Here is a 15,493-nt window from a genome sequence, read left to right on the forward strand (position 1 = left end):
CAATATTTCTCTTTTTCTCTTTTTTTTCCTCCCCAAAGCCCCAGTACATAGTTGTGTATCATAGTTGTAGCTCTTCTATGTGGGACGCCACCTCAGCCTGGCTTGATGAGCGGTGAGTAGGTCCACACCCAGGATCCGAACCTGCGAACCCGAGGCCGCGGAAGCGGAACACACGAACTTAATGGCTACACCACCGTGCTGGCCCCTCTACAGTACTTACTGCCTCGATATTTCTTCCTTCCTATCATGTTTCTTTTTTTTTTTTTTAATTTTTTTTTTTTTTTTGTGAGGAAGACCAGCCCTGAGCTAACATCCGGGCCAATCCTCCTCTTTTTGCTGAGGAAGACTGGCCCTGGGCTAATATCCGTGCCCATCTTCCTCCACTTTATATGGGATGCCACCACAGCATGGCCTGACAAACAGCGCACTGGTGCGTGCCCGCGATCTGAATCCCGGGCCACCAGCAGCAGAGCGCTCACACTTAACCACTGCACCACAGGACCGGCCCCTTTATCACATTTCCATATAAGGAAGTGGAGAGATCATCAATTTGGGAGGCAGATTGACCTGGATTTAAATCCCAGACCAGCCAGTTGCTAGCTTTGTGACCTTGGGCAAGGTTCTTTACTTCTTACCTCTAAGCCTCAATATCCACCTTACCTCTAAGCCCCTACATCTATAAATTTAGGAGGCTGGGGGGATATTAACAACTATGTCATGAGGTTGTTATGAGGATTAATTACCACATCATGAAACATCCAGCACATAATATGTGCTCAATAGATGAACTTCCCGCTTCCAGACCCCTGTGGCATCAACTGCCTTGGCCCAGTTCCACCCCTGTCTGCTCCACTTTCCTAGATCAGTCACCCCCACCACCCCCAAGTCTCCCCCACCCTGGGGCGTGTCACTTCCTCCTCTGTAGCCTCCCAGATCAGTACACAAAGCCTGCCGCTGCCTCCGGAGGAAGGGCTGCTTTGCACGCACCTGTGAGTACCAGGGCACCGGCCCTTCTGCCTTCTCTCCTTACTAGCCCAGGCCGCACCTGGTCCCAACCTCCCAGGAAGAGGGCTCTGATCTGAAGACACTCAGGGTTCAGTTGAGACTTGAAAAAGGTTCTGAACTTCTTTCTGCATCCCAAAGCGCTCTTGTCCCTGTTCCCTCCTCCAGTTTCACAAGCTCTCCCTCCACCACCTATCTCTCTGGCATCAATTTCTCAAGGGTAGGGCTGGAGGGAGGCAAAGGAGGTGGGGGATGTACGAGTGCTACCACCGGAGTGCCTGCCATGTGCCAAGGATCACGTCAGGTAGGGTTCTCCCAATATTACTCCCCAGCTGCCATCCCAGCTGCCTAGCCTTGTGCTCAGCTCAGACCTCCTCCCATTTGGCACCTTGGCCACAGATCCCACACTCCTGGCTCAGTTCTGTTCCCTCCCTGTGACTCTGAGTGGGCAGGAGAGGGTTCCGCTTGACTTGGGCGATTTGGATGGGCTGGAAAGATACTCTGTTTCTCCGCTGCTGAGGGGGTAATAGGGTGTGTATTGGAGTCAGAATTGAGTCCAGGAAAATGGGACAACCACAGAGGGAGAGAAGGGAAGACTGAGGAAGTCCCTCAAGGAAAGAGAAAGGGGATTAGGTAGAGCCCCAGTGGGGAGAAGGCACAGCTTTCCATGATGTTGGTGCCTGGGTTGGAGGGGAAGAAAGCAGCAAACAGGCCAAGGGCCTGGCCTGTCTCAACCCTTGCTCTGCCTCTAGTTCACTGTGACCTTGGGCAAGTCACTCACCACTCTGGGATTCAGGTTTCCATTTGTAAAAAGAGGGGGTTGAAGTAGAAGATTCTGCCATTCTATGGTTAGGATCAGACGGAAAAAGGAAGTAAAACAAAGAACTGTGAAGAAGTGAGAAGAGAAGAGCAGCAGAGAGATGCAATCCAATTTTTGAATAGGAAGAAGAGAGAGACAGAGACAGATAGAGAGAAGCAGGTGGCAGGTCATGTATCCCCAAGGAGGGGAGAAGAGGAGACAATTGGGAGAAGGGGATTGCAGAAGGCTGTCCAGGGAGTCCCAAGGCCCCCTTCGAATGGGGGAGTGAGTGAGGCTTGAGGTCTCCGGGTTTGTCCTATCCTGGGGAACCAGTGTGGCATGGGGGCCCCACCTATGAGAGATGAGTCAAAACTGGGCTCTGTACTGCAGCATCTCCGGCCTCCCCGACCACAGGCGTGCAAAGCAAGCAGGGCTGAGGTTACACTGAGGCTGAGCCCTGGGCCGGCCTCTCACAGGAGGGCGGAGGCTCCGTTATATATACACTATGCCCGAGGTCACAGGTGTTGGGGAGTAAGGTGGGGGCAGTCAACACCACCCCTTCCCCACACTCCGTGCAGAGCACCTGGATCTGAGTCTAGACCCCGCCTGAGGAGGATGCAGATGCTTCTCAGCAAGGAGTTAGTGGCCTTTCTTTTATCTATTTATTTATTTTATTGTTTTTTTTTCCCCCAAAGCCCCAGTAGATAGTTGTATGTCACAGCTGCACATCCTTCTAGTTGCTGTATGTGGGACGCGGCCTCAGCATGGCCGGAGAAGCGGTGCGCCGGTGCGCGCCTGGGATCCAAACCTGGGCCGCTAGCAGCAGAGCGCGCACACTTAACCGCTAAGCCACCAGGCCGGCCCAAGCTGGCCTTTCTCATACACTGCTCATGGGGATGTACACTGGCACAGTCCCTAAGGAGGTTATGTTGGTAATACTCGCCGATATTACGAATAGTACCTGTTTATTGACCCTACAACCCCTCTTCTGTGGATTTATCCTACAGATTCACTTGCACACCTGTGAAATTTATGTGCACGCATAAAGACACGAATTTTCATTGCAGCGTTATTTGTACTAGTGAACAATTGGAAACAATTTCAATCCCCATCATAAGAGTTTTAACTACAATATGATATATCCATGCAATGGAAATCTATATGGCTATAAAAATGAACAATGAAGTTCTTTATTTTCTTGGTTAGCAGGAGCTCCAAGAAAAGAAGTTAAAAGAAAAAAAGTAAGATGCAAAACTGGGTATATTCTACCATTTGATTCTACCATTTGAAGAGTATGTATATTTGTATTAGTTTGTATATGCATAAAACAATCTCTAGAAAGATTATAAGCAACAAATGATAATAATCAATGATGGTTATTTATTTGGAGTAGGTGTGGAAATTGGGGTGGATAGGGATAAGAGTGGGAGATTTTTCACTATCTTATTTAACTTTTTGATTTTTTTTATTGTGGTAAAATACACATAAAATTTATCATTTTAATCATTTTAAGTGTACAATTCAGCGGCATTAAGTACATTCACAATGTTGTGCAACCATAAGGACTATCTATTTCCAGAACTTTTTCTTCACCCCCAAAAAGAAACTGTCCCAGTTACTCCCCATCTTCCTCTCCTCCCCAACCCCTGGCAACCACTAATCTACTTTCTGTCTCTATGTATTTGTCTAGTCAGGCTATTTCACATAAATAGAATCATACAATACGTGGTCTTTTGTGACTAGTTTTGTTCACTTAGCATAATGTTTTCAAGGTTCATCGATATTGTTGCATGTATCAGTACTTCATTCCTTGTTATCGCCAAGTAATATTTCATTGTATGGATATACTACATTTTGTTTACCCTTTCATTAGTTGATGGATGTTTGGGTTGTTTCTACCTTTTAGCTATTGTAAGTAGTACTGCTATGAACATTTGTGTACAAGTTTTTGGTTGAACACCTGCTCTTTTAGGGATATATTTAGAGTGGAATTGCCAGGTCATAGGGTAATTCTGTTTTAACTTATTGAGGGATCGTCAAACTGTTTTCCACAGTGGTTGTACCATTTTACACTCTCACGAGCAAAGTGTGAGGGTTCCATTTTCTCCATATCTTCATTAATACTTATTTTCCATTTTGTTGATTATAGCCATGCTAGTGAGTGTGAAGTGGTATCTCATTACGGGTTTTCTTTTTTTTTTTGGTGAGGAAGTTTGGCCCTGAGCTAACAGCTGTGCCAGTCTTCCTCTATTTTGTATGTGTGATGCCACCAGAGCACGGGGTGATGAGTGGTGTGTATGTCTGCACCTGAGATCGGAACCTGTGAACCCTGGGCTGCTGCAGCAGAGTGTGTGAACTTAACCACTATGCCAGCATGCTGGTCCCTCATTATGGTTTTGATTTGCATTTCCCAATGACTAACGGTGTTGAGCATCTTTTTATGTGCTTGTTGGCCATTTGTCCATCTTCTTCAAAGAAATGTGTATTTAAGTCCTTTGCCCATTTAAAAATTGGGTTGTTTGTCTTTTTCTTTTGAGTTGTAAGGGTTCTTTATATATTCTGGATATTTACCAGTTATATGATTTGCAAATTTTGTCTCCCATTCTGTAGCCTGTCTTTTCACTCCCTCGATAGTGCCTTTTGATGCACAAAAGTTTTAAACTTTGATGAAGTCCAATTTATCTATTTTTTCTTTTGTTGTTTGTGCTTTTGATATCATAGCTAGGAATCCATCGTCAAGTCCAAGATCATGAAGATTTACCCCTATATCTCTTCTAAGAGTTTATACTTTAATCACTTGTATTTAGGTCTTTGATCCATTTTCAGTTAATTTTTGTATACGTTGTGAGGTAGGAGTCCAACTTTATTCTTCTACATGTGGATATCCAGTCATCCCAGCACCAGTGTTTTTTTTTTTTTCCTGAGGAAGATCAGCCCTGAGCTAACAACACGCTAATCCTCCTCTTTTTGCTGAGGAAGACCAGCTCTGAGCTAACATCTATTGCCAATCCTTCTCCTTTTTTCCCTCAAAGCCCCAGTAGATAGTTGTATGTCATAGTGGCACATCCTTCTAGTTGCTGTATGTGGGACGCCACCTCAGCATGGCCGGAGAAGCGGTGCGTCGGTGCGCGCCCGGGATCCGAACCCCGGGCCGCCAGTAGCGGAGCGCGCGCACTTAACCGCTAAGCCACGGGGCCGGCCCCAGCACCAGTTGTTGAAGACTATTCTTTCCCCCATTGAATAGTTTGGCGAAAATCAATTAGCCATAAATGGATGGATTTATTTCTGGACTCTCAATTCTCTTCCGTTGATCTATATGCCTATCCTTATGCCAGTCCCACACTGTCTTGATTACTGTAGCTTTGTAGTAAGTTTTGAAAGCGAGAAGTGTAAGTTCCTCCAACTTTGTTCTTCTTTTTCAAGATTGTTTTGGTTGTTCATGCAATTCTCTATGAATTTTAGAAACAGCTTTTCTATTTCTGTAAAAGAGGCCATTGGGATTTTTTTTTTTTTTTTTTAAAGATTTTATTTTTCCCCCCAAAGCCCCAGTGGATAGTTGTATGTCGTAGCTGCACATCCTTCTAGTTGCTGTATGTGGGACTCGGCCTCAGGATGAACGGAGAAGCGGTGCCTCGATGCGCACCCGGGATCCGAACCCGGGCCACCAGCATCGCAGCGTGCGCACTTAACCACCAAGCCACAGGGCCGGCCCGGCCATTGGGATTTAACTTTGTAATTTTTGAAGCATGATAATGGATTGCCTATTCAAATTTTTAATTAATAAATTTTTAAAAAGTCAGAAATTTGGGCCAGCCTCGTGGCCTAGTGGTTAAGTTCAGTGAGCTCTGCTTCGGCAGCCCGGGTTCGGTTCCTGGGCACTGACCTACACCACTCCTCTGTCAGTGGCCATGCTGTGGCAGTGGCTCACATACAAAAAAAAGAGGAAGATTGGCAACAGATGTTAGCTCAGGTGAATGTTCCTCAGCAAAACAATATCAGAAATTTGCCTGGTCTTTCCTAGAGGTCATTCCAAGGGCCTTCAGGCCCTTTCTCCAATTTAGATCCCCTTTGTGCAAAGTATAGGAAAGAGAAATCTTTACCATCCCTGGTCTGCCTTCCTTCATTATCCTAGACCTTTAGAAAGTTCTTCTTATGGTCTAATCTTTATTCCTCTTGCTACCATGTCAATCAAGTACAGTTACCCTTCCCTCCCTCCTTCACACACCCCCTCATCTTCTCTAGCTTTCTTTCCTCTTATTCTTACTCCCTTTCTTCCCTTATTTAGAGCCCTCGACCCTCTTCCCTTATTTAGAATCCAAGATTATGGAAGAGCAAGAGCTGTCAGATTATTTATTCACCTCCCTCACTTTACAGATGTGGAAACTAAGGCCTAGAGAGAACGTCTGACTTGCCCCACAGCAAGTGAGTGACTGAGGCAGACCAGAACCTTGTCCATTTTCTGTCTGGTTCTATTTCCACTATGGTTTGGAATCTTGGTGAACAGACCTGGGTGTAGATCTTAGTGCCTCCTGGCCCAGTCCCCAGGCTCTTGGTGAGGCCATTTTGCCCATCCGGGCCTTGTGAAGTCTGCACAAAGGAGGGATGGGTCTTTGCTGAGACCCCCTACCCCAGCCTGGTACTTGCCCCTTCCCGCCATTTTGAAGAAACTGCTGACTCCACAGGGAGAAGTGAAACTATGACGGGAGACAAACAGTTGGGGTAAAGTTTTGAGAGTGACAACCACAGGCTAAGTTTAGAGGACGGAGAGCCTGGGGGTCCTCCCTGAGGACCCACTTATCTCCTTTTATATCCCATTACAGACAATAATGGCTTTGTCAATGGTCCTTGTTTTCCTGCTGGCCCTGAGTGGAGGGGAGAGTGAGTTGGACCCCAAGATCTCATCCCCAGGGGAGGCCACAGAATGGGGAGATCCTGATCTGCCCCTGCCAGAGTCCTGCCAGCCAGCCCCCTCCTGCCAGAAGTGCATCCTCTCACACCCAACCTGTGCATGGTGCAAGCAACTGGTAAAGATGTGCCTGTGGCCTTTGACCCATGTGTATGTGTGTGTGCAGCCTGGGTATATGTGTCTGATTGTGTGGGCACATGCGTGATTTTCTGGGTGCACTCTGCAGTCCTGTGTGTGACTGAGTTTGTGCACATAGGACTCCTGTGTGTGATTGTGTGTGTATGTGTGCATACACATGCATGCAAGGTTCCTGCGTGTGTACATTATGTCTGTATCTGTGAATTTGTGTATAATGGAGAAGACTTGTGACCATGAATTTGGAGGAAGTATGTTCTTGTTGGAACTTATGCTTGTGTATAGGTAGAGGGACCTGTTGTGCATATACACATGTGAGAATGTACATCTGTCAGCTTGGACTGCCGTAACAAAATACCATAGACTGGGTGGATTAAGCAACAGGAATTTATTTCTCACAGTTCTGGAGGCTGGGAAGTTCAAGATCAAGGTGCCAGCTGATTAGGTTCCTGGTGAGAACTCTCTCCTTGGCTTGCAGATGGGCTGCAGACAAGCTCTCTGGTGTCTCTTCTTATAAGGGCACTAGTCCCCTCATGACAGTTCTACCCTCATGACCTCATTTAACGCTAATTTCTTCCCAAAGGCCCCATCTCCAGATACCATCATAGTGAGGGTTAGCCCATAGCAGGAAGTGTGTGATCGGGTGTCTGAGTCTTTGTTGGGCTGGGGTTGTTATCTTCCTAGGTAGCAGCCTGTGACTGGAGGACAGAAGCGAAGGAGTTGGAAGCCTGTGGGCTTTGGGGGAAAGGCTTAAGCTACCTAAGTGGCCAAGAAGGACGCTAAGGGGGTGGGTGTCTCCCTGGTTGGTCAAACAAGGCTGTTCTTTGTTTATGCCCTAAAGAGACAGGGCCCAGGAGGGGCAGAACATGAGGGATGCCCCAGTTGGCTGCGGGGGCAGAACTGCCCCTCTCACAGGAAGATGGAAAGTTAGATGAGATAAGAGATGAGGGCAAACCCAGAGGAGGCAGAGCTACAGAGGCTTAACGGGTGAAGAAAGGCACATAGTGAAAGTGGGAGGCAAGAGCAGAGGTGTCAGGAGGGAGCTCTCAGGACAGTGGGGCGTGTGTGTCTCCTCCAATCTCCAGACCAGAGGGTGGCACCGGGCCAGCTGAGAAGCCGCTCTAACCATTTCCTTCCCCTGCGGCTTCCTAGCCAGTCTCAGGGGTACCAGACACACTGCGGGGAGGGGGCTCCTCTTCTGTCCCTATCCTTCCCCTTCCAGGGGAACTGTCGGTCTTAGCCTGACCCCCTTCCCATTTCGGCCTGAGTGTGCAGGGGAGGTTGGACTAGTAGGCCAGGCATCTCCTTTTTTTGTGGTAGTGAGGTCCCTGAGATCTCAACAGGAAGTCTGCGGCCCTAGGGGGAGGGGATGGGTGGGTGGCTGGAGAAAGGGGGGAGTCGAGATAGGAGGAGGAGGAGGGGTGCTATAGGAAGTGGGCTCTGACAAGGAAGAGATGACGGGAGTTCAAGGGTAGCCGCGGCAGGAAGGGGATGGGAGGGAATCAGCGGGGCTCAGGGAGTTGACTGAGAAGGGAGGGATTGGAAGGGGCCGCGATTGCAGTGTGGTTTTGGGAACAGGGCTGGGAGGTCCTTAGAGACGAGGGTCCCGACGGGCCTCCCCTTGCCGCGCAGAACTTCACCGCGGGGGGGGAGGCGGAGGCGCGGCGATGCGCCCGGCGGGAGGAGCTGCTGGCTCGGGGCTGCCCACCGTGGGAGCTGGAGGAGCCCCGCGGCCGGCAGGAGGTGCTGCAGGACGAGCCGCTCAGCCAGGGCGCCCGCGGCGACGGGGCAACCCAGCTGGCGCCGCAGCGGGTCCGAGTCACGCTGCGGCCCGGTGAGTTGGAGGGCGGCGGGGCCGGGGCGGAGGGCCGGGATGGGATTCGGATGCGCCCCGCTCACCCACGTCTGCCACCTCCCACCCCTCCAGGGGAGCCCCAGCAGCTCCGGGTCCGCTTCCTCCGGGCCGAGGGATACCCTGTGGACCTGTACTACCTTATGGACCTGAGCTACTCCATGAAGGACGACCTGGAGCGCGTGCGCCAGCTCGGGCACGCCCTGCTGGTGCGGCTGCAGGAGGTCACCCGTTCTGTGCGCATCGGTGAGCGGAGCGCTGACCCGCACCCTGCCGGCTCTCTGCTTCTAACTTCAACCGCCGCCTTAGCCTCTGCCAGCGTCCTGGACACACAAGGGCCTCAGCTGCCCTCTCCCAGTTTTTAACAGCCCACGGGTCTTGACATCTTCCCCAAAGACATCCGTCTTCTAGGTCAGCTGGAGGGGACTTAAGAGATGGTCCACTAGGACCACTCATTTTATAGGAGGGGTAACTGAGGCCCAGAGTCTGGAGAGACTGTTCAGACAGCGCCCAGGGGTCAGACAGTAACCTGGACCTACCACCCGGATACTGCCCTGATGCCACTGTCCCAGCCCTGTGTCTCTTGGACAAGGCCTAAATGCCACTGTCCCTGGCTGCACAGTCTGTGCTCATTTCTGTCCTGTTCAAGATCCTCTCCTTTGCCTCATGCTGCTACTACACCCTACACCCTTGTCTTCTTCCTTAGCCTTCAGGAAACCTGCCTGACTCCCATTGTGTCCTCTTAATCTCCTCCACCTCACTGTTCTCTGAGCTGTGTTCTCACCCCTTTGCTCCTGCCAGGTACTGGGTCCCTGCCCTCTAGGAGCACCACTCCCATTACCTGCTCTACCACTGTCCTCTCCACTCCTCACTTCCCATGGTCTCCTCCTTTCTGAGTCCTCAGCAGTGGCCCCTCCATTCTGCTGCTGTCCAGTGACTTCTGGTACAGGCTCCATGCCTCCCCCCTCCCAGGCTTTGGCTCCTTCGTGGACAAAACGGTGCTGCCCTTTGTGAGCACAGTGCCCTCCAAGCTTCGTCACCCCTGCCCCAGTCGGCTGGAGCGCTGCCAGCCGCCCTTCAGCTTTCACCACGTGCTGCCCCTGACGGGGGACGCTGAGGCCTTTGAGCGGGAGGTGGGGCGCCAGAGCGTGTCCGGCAACCTGGACTCGCCGGAAGGTGGCTTCGACGCCATTCTGCAGGCTGCACTCTGCCAGGTGAGGAGTCAGGGCAGGGATCCGGGTCTGAAGGACTGTTTGAGGCCAGGACTGCCATCTGTGGTTGGGCAGCACACAGTTCTAGGGTGTGCCGGTCCTGTCATAGTCACTGTAGTTTGCATATTTATTTTGACAATTTCCTGGTGGATTGGAGTGAAATATCTTGAGGAAGAAGCATGTTTTTCTAATTCACAGGCAGGCCTCCGCTAGCAGCGGAGGCCAGCCCCCTGTACTGGGGGCTGGGGAGGAGCAGGGAGCTGGAGGCAGGGGGATGGACAAACTGACTCAGAATGAGGCTGGCCAAATCCTTGGCTCATAGCGCTGGCTGGGGTGGCTCAAGGGCCATGCCCAGGTGCACAGCCTACCCCCACCCCACCCCAGGAGCAGATTGGCTGGAGAAATGTGTCCCGGCTGCTGGTGTTCACTTCCGATGACACATTCCACACAGCTGGAGATGGGAAGTTGGGTGGCATTTTCATGCCCAGCGATGGGCACTGCCACTTGGACAGCAATGGCCTCTACAGTCGCAGCCCTGAGTTCGTGAGTCTCCACCCTCACCCTGCCCCTCCCTATCTGAGCCACACCTTCTCTCCTCCCAGGACCCCCACCTCCAAGCCTCATTCTCCTTACTGGGGGCCACCCTGTCATCTTCCCCAGCAGTTCCTCCTCTCCATGTCCCCTGCTGCTCAGGCAGAAACCTGTGTCACCCCACTCCCGAGTCCCTCCCTCCTCCTTACCAAGCCTCCAGGGCTCCTCTAGCTGGTAGAACCCTGGTTCTTGGATTTCCCGGGCGGAGGGCACCTTGCGTGTTGTGGGGGGACCTGTGGTCCTCACCTTTTCTCCCTGCCCCAGGACTACCCCTCGGTGGGTCAGGTGGCTCAGGCCCTCTCTGCAGCAAACATCCAGCCCATCTTTGCTGTCACCAGCACCACACTGCCTGTCTACCAGGTGAGAGCTGTCTGAACGCCAGATTCTCCCACCCCGTGCCTTTCTCAGTTCCCTCAAGGACTCATTCTCCTCTGCCCATATGCCCTCCTTCCAGACCCCCAGAAGCCCATTTCCCTAGAGCTGTGACCCACCATTTCCTTCAACTCCTCATAACTCAGGAGCTGAGTAAGCTGATTCCTAAGTCCGCAGTGGGAGAGTTGAGCGAGGACTCCAGCAACGTGGTGCAGCTTATCATGGAGGCATATAATGTGAGGGGCCAGGGTGGGGGGGAATGGTGAGGGTGGGCGCTGGGGAAAGGTGGAAAAGGGCCCCCAGATGGGGTGGCAGAACTAAGAGGGAATGATCACTTTTTGGTGTGATATTCCACAGCTCCTACCTATAGTTTGCATATGGCTGTTGTTAATAGCCCATTCACTCACTCCATCTTACATTCACAAATCTTAAGTGTCTGATATGTGCGGAGCATGGAGCCCTGCTCCGGGCAAGGAGGGAAAGTAAATTCATTGAGCTTTCACCTCATGCCGTGCACTGTCCTAAGTGCACATACTGTTTGCTCTCTCATTTAACCCCCTAAAACCCCGGCTTGGTAACCATTATCATTCCTATTTTATAGACGGGGATACACACACAAGGAGGCTAAGTGACTTGCCCAAGGTCACACAGGTAACAGATGGAAGGGCTGGCATTTGTCCCCCAGTCAGTCTGTCCATAAAGAATGTGACATCTGGAGCCTGCTCTCACTGAGCTTACAAACAATTCAGAGATATTCTTCACAGGAACCGTAGAATTTTACAGGTAGAAGGAACCACAAAAATTCTTCAGTGTTTCTTGGGTTTAGATCTTTTCTCTGCAACTAGACTGTAGGCTTTTTTTTTTTTTTTCTCCAAAGCCCCAGTACATAGGTGTATATTCTAGTTGTAAGTCCTTCTAGTTCTATGTGAGCTGCCGCCACAGCATGGCTACTGACAGATGAGTGGTGTGGTTCTGCGCCCGGGAACCGAACCTAGGCAGCTGCAGCAGAGCTCACTGAACTTTAACTGCTAGGCCATCAGGGCTGGCTCTAGACTGTAGGCTTCTTGATGACAAGGACCATGTCCTAAACCCATGTTGAGAAAATTTGAGACAGTATCAAATTTCCCAGGACAAACTCAATGTAAAGAATCTGCCCTTTAGACCGTGTATGCACACAGGTTGTGTGTCCTGATTTGGAGTTTGAAAAACAGTTACTGCACATTTACGGTGCCTGGCCAGCCCTGACCCCCCAGTAGGCCCTCGCTCTCCACAGCTGCATTGAAATGCTGTGTGAGAGGCCTCTGGGTCCCGTGTACTTCACTCAGGTTTCTCACAGGGCCTTCCTCTGGAAATACCTCCTGACTGGGCAGAATGAAAGGAGCCCAAGGTGGGCTGATGGCAGGGTGCAGAATGAAAGGAGCCCAAGGTGGGCTGATGGCAGTGTTCTGGCAGACTTTGGAACGGCATGAGGTTACTCATGTGGTTACTCCCTCCCTCTCTTCCCACAGAGCCTGTCATCCACTGTGACCCTCGAACACTCTCCACTCCCTCCTGGGGTCCACATCTCTTATGAATCTCAGTGTGGGGGTTCTGAGAAGAGGGAGGGTGAGGCTGGAGACCGGGGCCAATGCAACAACGTCCGAATCAACCAGACGGTGAGAGCCAGCCAAGATAGGCAGAAGGAAGGAAGTGGGGGTGGGAGGGAGAAACTGAAGCAGGCAGGAAAAGATGGGGGGCAGGCACAGAGAACAAGCCAAAAGCACGGGGTAGCCCTGCATCTATCCTTTCTGAAGGGGCTTAATGAGTGGCTTCCTCGAGCGTGTTTCCAGGAGATGGGTGTTAGCATGACCCCATCCCTCAATTTACTAGGGAGTAGGGTTCTGGATGATTGGTGGGTTTGGGGTGTCTGTGTGTGTGGGTGTGTGTGCATGCATGCCCATGTGGATGATTGGTGGGTTTGGGGGGTGTGTGTGTGTCCATGAGCATGATCTCAGTCTGACTTCTGCCCACCCTGTCCTCAGGTGAATTTTTTGGTTACTCTCCAAGCTACGCACTGCCTCCCAGAGCCCCATCTTCTGAGGTTCCGGGCCCTTGGCTTCTCAGAGGAGCTGATTGTGGAGCTGCACACGCTGTGTGATTGTAACTGCAATGACACACAGCTCCACGCTCCCCACTGCAGCGACGGCCAGGGGCAGCTACAATGCGGGGTGTGCAGGTAAGGGCCTCCTCTTCCCTTCCCCCCGTGTGGCTCCCCACAGATGACAAGCCCTTGTAGTCCTCCTCCTTTGCCTTCCATCTGCCCGCTGGAGTCTCTAGACATCCAAGACTCCACCCTGAATTTCATCTCCTGAAGCTTCCCTCCCCTCCACCAGAACTCCCTCAGCTCTTCTACTGCCTGGTGCTCCACTACACTCCAGCATCCCTTCAGCCACTCCTCTCTCTCCACTCTTGCAAGATCTTGGGTTTTGAGGATCCTGGGAAAGACAGGTCAAGGGATGGTGCAACTCCCTGACCCACCTTTCTCTTCCCTGCCCTCCCCTCCCAGCTGTGCCCCTGGCCGCCTGGGTCGGCTCTGTGAGTGCTCTGAGGCTGAGCTGTCCTCCCCAGACCTGGAATCTGGGTGCCGGGCCCCCAATGGGACAGGGCCTCTGTGCAGTGGGAAGGGCCGGTGCCAGTGTGGACGCTGCAGCTGCAGTGGACGGAGCTCCGGGCGCCTGTGCGAGTGTGATGACGCCAGCTGTGAGCGTCATGAGGGCATCCTCTGTGGAGGTACCTGGGGACTGTCAGGAGAGGGGTGGGGTCAGAGCGGCTTTCCCAAGGGTATTTAGGTTCTGGGAACGTCACGGCACTAAGAGCAAGTATCAAAGATCCTTGTGTAGCAGTTGGAGGATGTGTCTGAAACACTTAAGAGGGAATTGGATGCACAGGAGCAGGTCGGCTCTAGGCGGCCTGTGATGTCCAACTGTGTGTGGGGAGTATGGTTGTCATTCTGTGCATGGCTCTACCCCAGGCTTTGGCCGCTGCCAATGTGGAGTGTGCCACTGTCACGCCAACCGCACAGGCAGAGCGTGTGAATGCAGTGGGGACACGGACAGCTGTGTCAGTCCCGAGGGAGGGCTCTGCAGTGGGCATGGACACTGCAAATGCAACCGCTGCCAGTGCTTGGACGGCTACTATGGTGCCCTATGTGACCAGTGCCCAGGCTGCAAGACACCATGCGAGAGACACAGGTGAGGCCCCAGGTCTTGCATCTTGGGAACAGGGGCACAGCAGGGCTCCCCAAGCCGCTCCCACCTGCCTGCTCTTTCCCGCATGTGGTGTGGGTGACAGCTGCCCAGCCGCTAACTTACTGGTGTCCACTGGACAGGGACTGTGCAGAGTGTGGGGCCTTTGGGACTGGTCTCCTGGCCACCAATTGCAGCGTGGCTTGTGCCCATGCCAACGTGACTCTGGCTTTGGCCCCTGTCCTGGATGATGGCTGGTGCAAAGAGAGGACCCTGGACAACCAGCTGTTCTTCTTCCTGGTGGAGGATGAAGTCGGAGGCGGGGTCGTGCTGCGAGTAAGACCCCGAGAGAGTAAGTGGGCAGGGATGCTGTAGACATTGTCAAAGAGAGCACTGGAAATTTGACGGGTAGGGCCTCAGAACTCTGGGGATGGGGAGGTCAGGATAATGGGAAACCAGGCTAGGCGTTGAAGCAGAGCTGTGAATTCAGGCAAAAGCGGAAGTGATGGACCAAGTGGAGGAGGCTAAGGCTCTGGGCACTAAGAACAACCCTGCTGGGTTCCCGTCGTTTTCAGTGACAGGCAGGGCTGGGCAAGCTGGCTGGGGCTGCACATACTTGTGGGCGACAGTTGATCAGTCCTATGCCCCAGCCCCCAGAAGTCTGTGTTGTTTCTTCCCCATAGAGGGAGCAGATCACACCCAGGCCATTGTGCTGGGCTGCGTAGGGGGCATCGTGGCGGTAGGACTGGCGCTGGTCCTGGCTTATCGGCTCTCGGTGGAAATCTATGACCGCCGAGAATACCGTCGCTTCGAGAAGGAGCGCCAGCAACTCAACTGGAAGCAGGTGAGGAGACCCCGCCTCTTGCCTCACCAGACTGGGTCTTCCAGGCGTGTCCTGGGCGCGTCCTCCGCTCTCTGCTTCGCCGCCCGCCCTCGGCCCGGCCCCCACCCCGGTCTGTGCTCCTCCGCCCCGCCCCTCTGCTAATTCCCTCAGCTCCCGGGGTCCTGCTCAGTTCTAGGCGGGCCTCTTAGGACCAGATAGAGGAGGAGTCCTGGACTTTTCCTCATCACTTCCAACCTCTTTCCCCAGGACAACAATCCTCTCTACAAAAGCGCCGTCACAACCACCGTCAACCCCCGCTTCCAGGCAGACAGTCCCGCTCTCTGAAGCGGAAGGGACGCTCACCCGGGCTCCGCTCGCGGGGGGATGGTGGGGGTCGATCGGGTAGCGGTCTGGCAGGGGACTACTCGGTGCTGAGGAGCGGTCACCTCACTTCATCCTCGGAGCGACGCCACAAAGGGCTGCCTCGTGCTGCATCTCTGCGTCCCTACCTCGCGGGAGCGGGGGGTTACCCCGCCCACGTACACAATAAAGTCTTACCTCGGAGCACAGCTGTCATT

General features: G+C 52.5%; 1 protein-coding gene across 5 annotated transcripts; it reads left to right on the top strand.

Annotated features, from left to right (window-relative positions):
* Positions 1-897: 897 nt before the first annotated feature.
* On the top strand, positions 898-15,479 carry ITGB7 (integrin subunit beta 7). 5 transcript variants are annotated; one of them, XM_087442329.1, is made up of 16 exons: positions 913-989; positions 3,008-3,093; positions 6,622-6,825; positions 8,475-8,676; positions 8,770-8,940; positions 9,667-9,908; positions 10,290-10,448; positions 10,761-10,856; positions 11,015-11,104; positions 12,377-12,523; positions 12,890-13,083; positions 13,414-13,637; positions 13,879-14,098; positions 14,236-14,444; positions 14,776-14,936; positions 15,183-15,479. In XM_087442329.1, exons 3-16 carry the CDS (start codon positions 6,628-6,630, stop codon positions 15,258-15,260), a joined length of 2,391 nt encoding a protein of 796 aa, XP_087298455.1. In that variant the 5' UTR covers positions 913-989; positions 3,008-3,093; positions 6,622-6,627; the 3' UTR covers positions 15,261-15,479. The 5 variants fall into 5 exon arrangements, with proteins under 5 accessions (XP_014642001.1, XP_087298455.1, XP_087298456.1 ...); XM_087442330.1 differs by having other exon boundaries at positions 933-989; positions 3,011-3,093; XM_087442332.1 differs by lacking the exon at positions 3,008-3,093 and adding an exon at positions 6,176-6,223 and having other exon boundaries at positions 954-989.
* The last annotated feature ends 14 nt before the right edge of the window (positions 15,480-15,493 follow it).

Source organism: Ceratotherium simum, chromosome 17 (assembly GCF_057802395.1).
Source record: "Ceratotherium simum simum isolate JZ-2026a chromosome 17, ASM5780239v1, whole genome shotgun sequence".
NCBI classification, from domain to species: Eukaryota; Metazoa; Chordata; class Mammalia; order Perissodactyla; family Rhinocerotidae; genus Ceratotherium; species Ceratotherium simum.

What these genes read in the sequence shown, in the direction of transcription:
- ITGB7 (XM_014786515.2), top strand. Translation starts at nt 6,628, where the DNA reads ATGGCTTTGTCAATGGTCCTTGTTTTCCTGCTGGCCCTGAGTGGAGGG. An exon ending in ACAGTCGCAGCCCTGAGTTC is followed by an intron (nt 10,449 to 10,760) that starts GTGAGTCTCCAC and finishes TCCCTGCCCCAG; the next exon opens with GACTACCCCTCGGTGGGTCA. An exon ending in CCACACTGCCTGTCTACCAG is followed by an intron (nt 10,857 to 11,014) that starts GTGAGAGCTGTC and finishes CTCATAACTCAG; the next exon opens with GAGCTGAGTAAGCTGATTCC.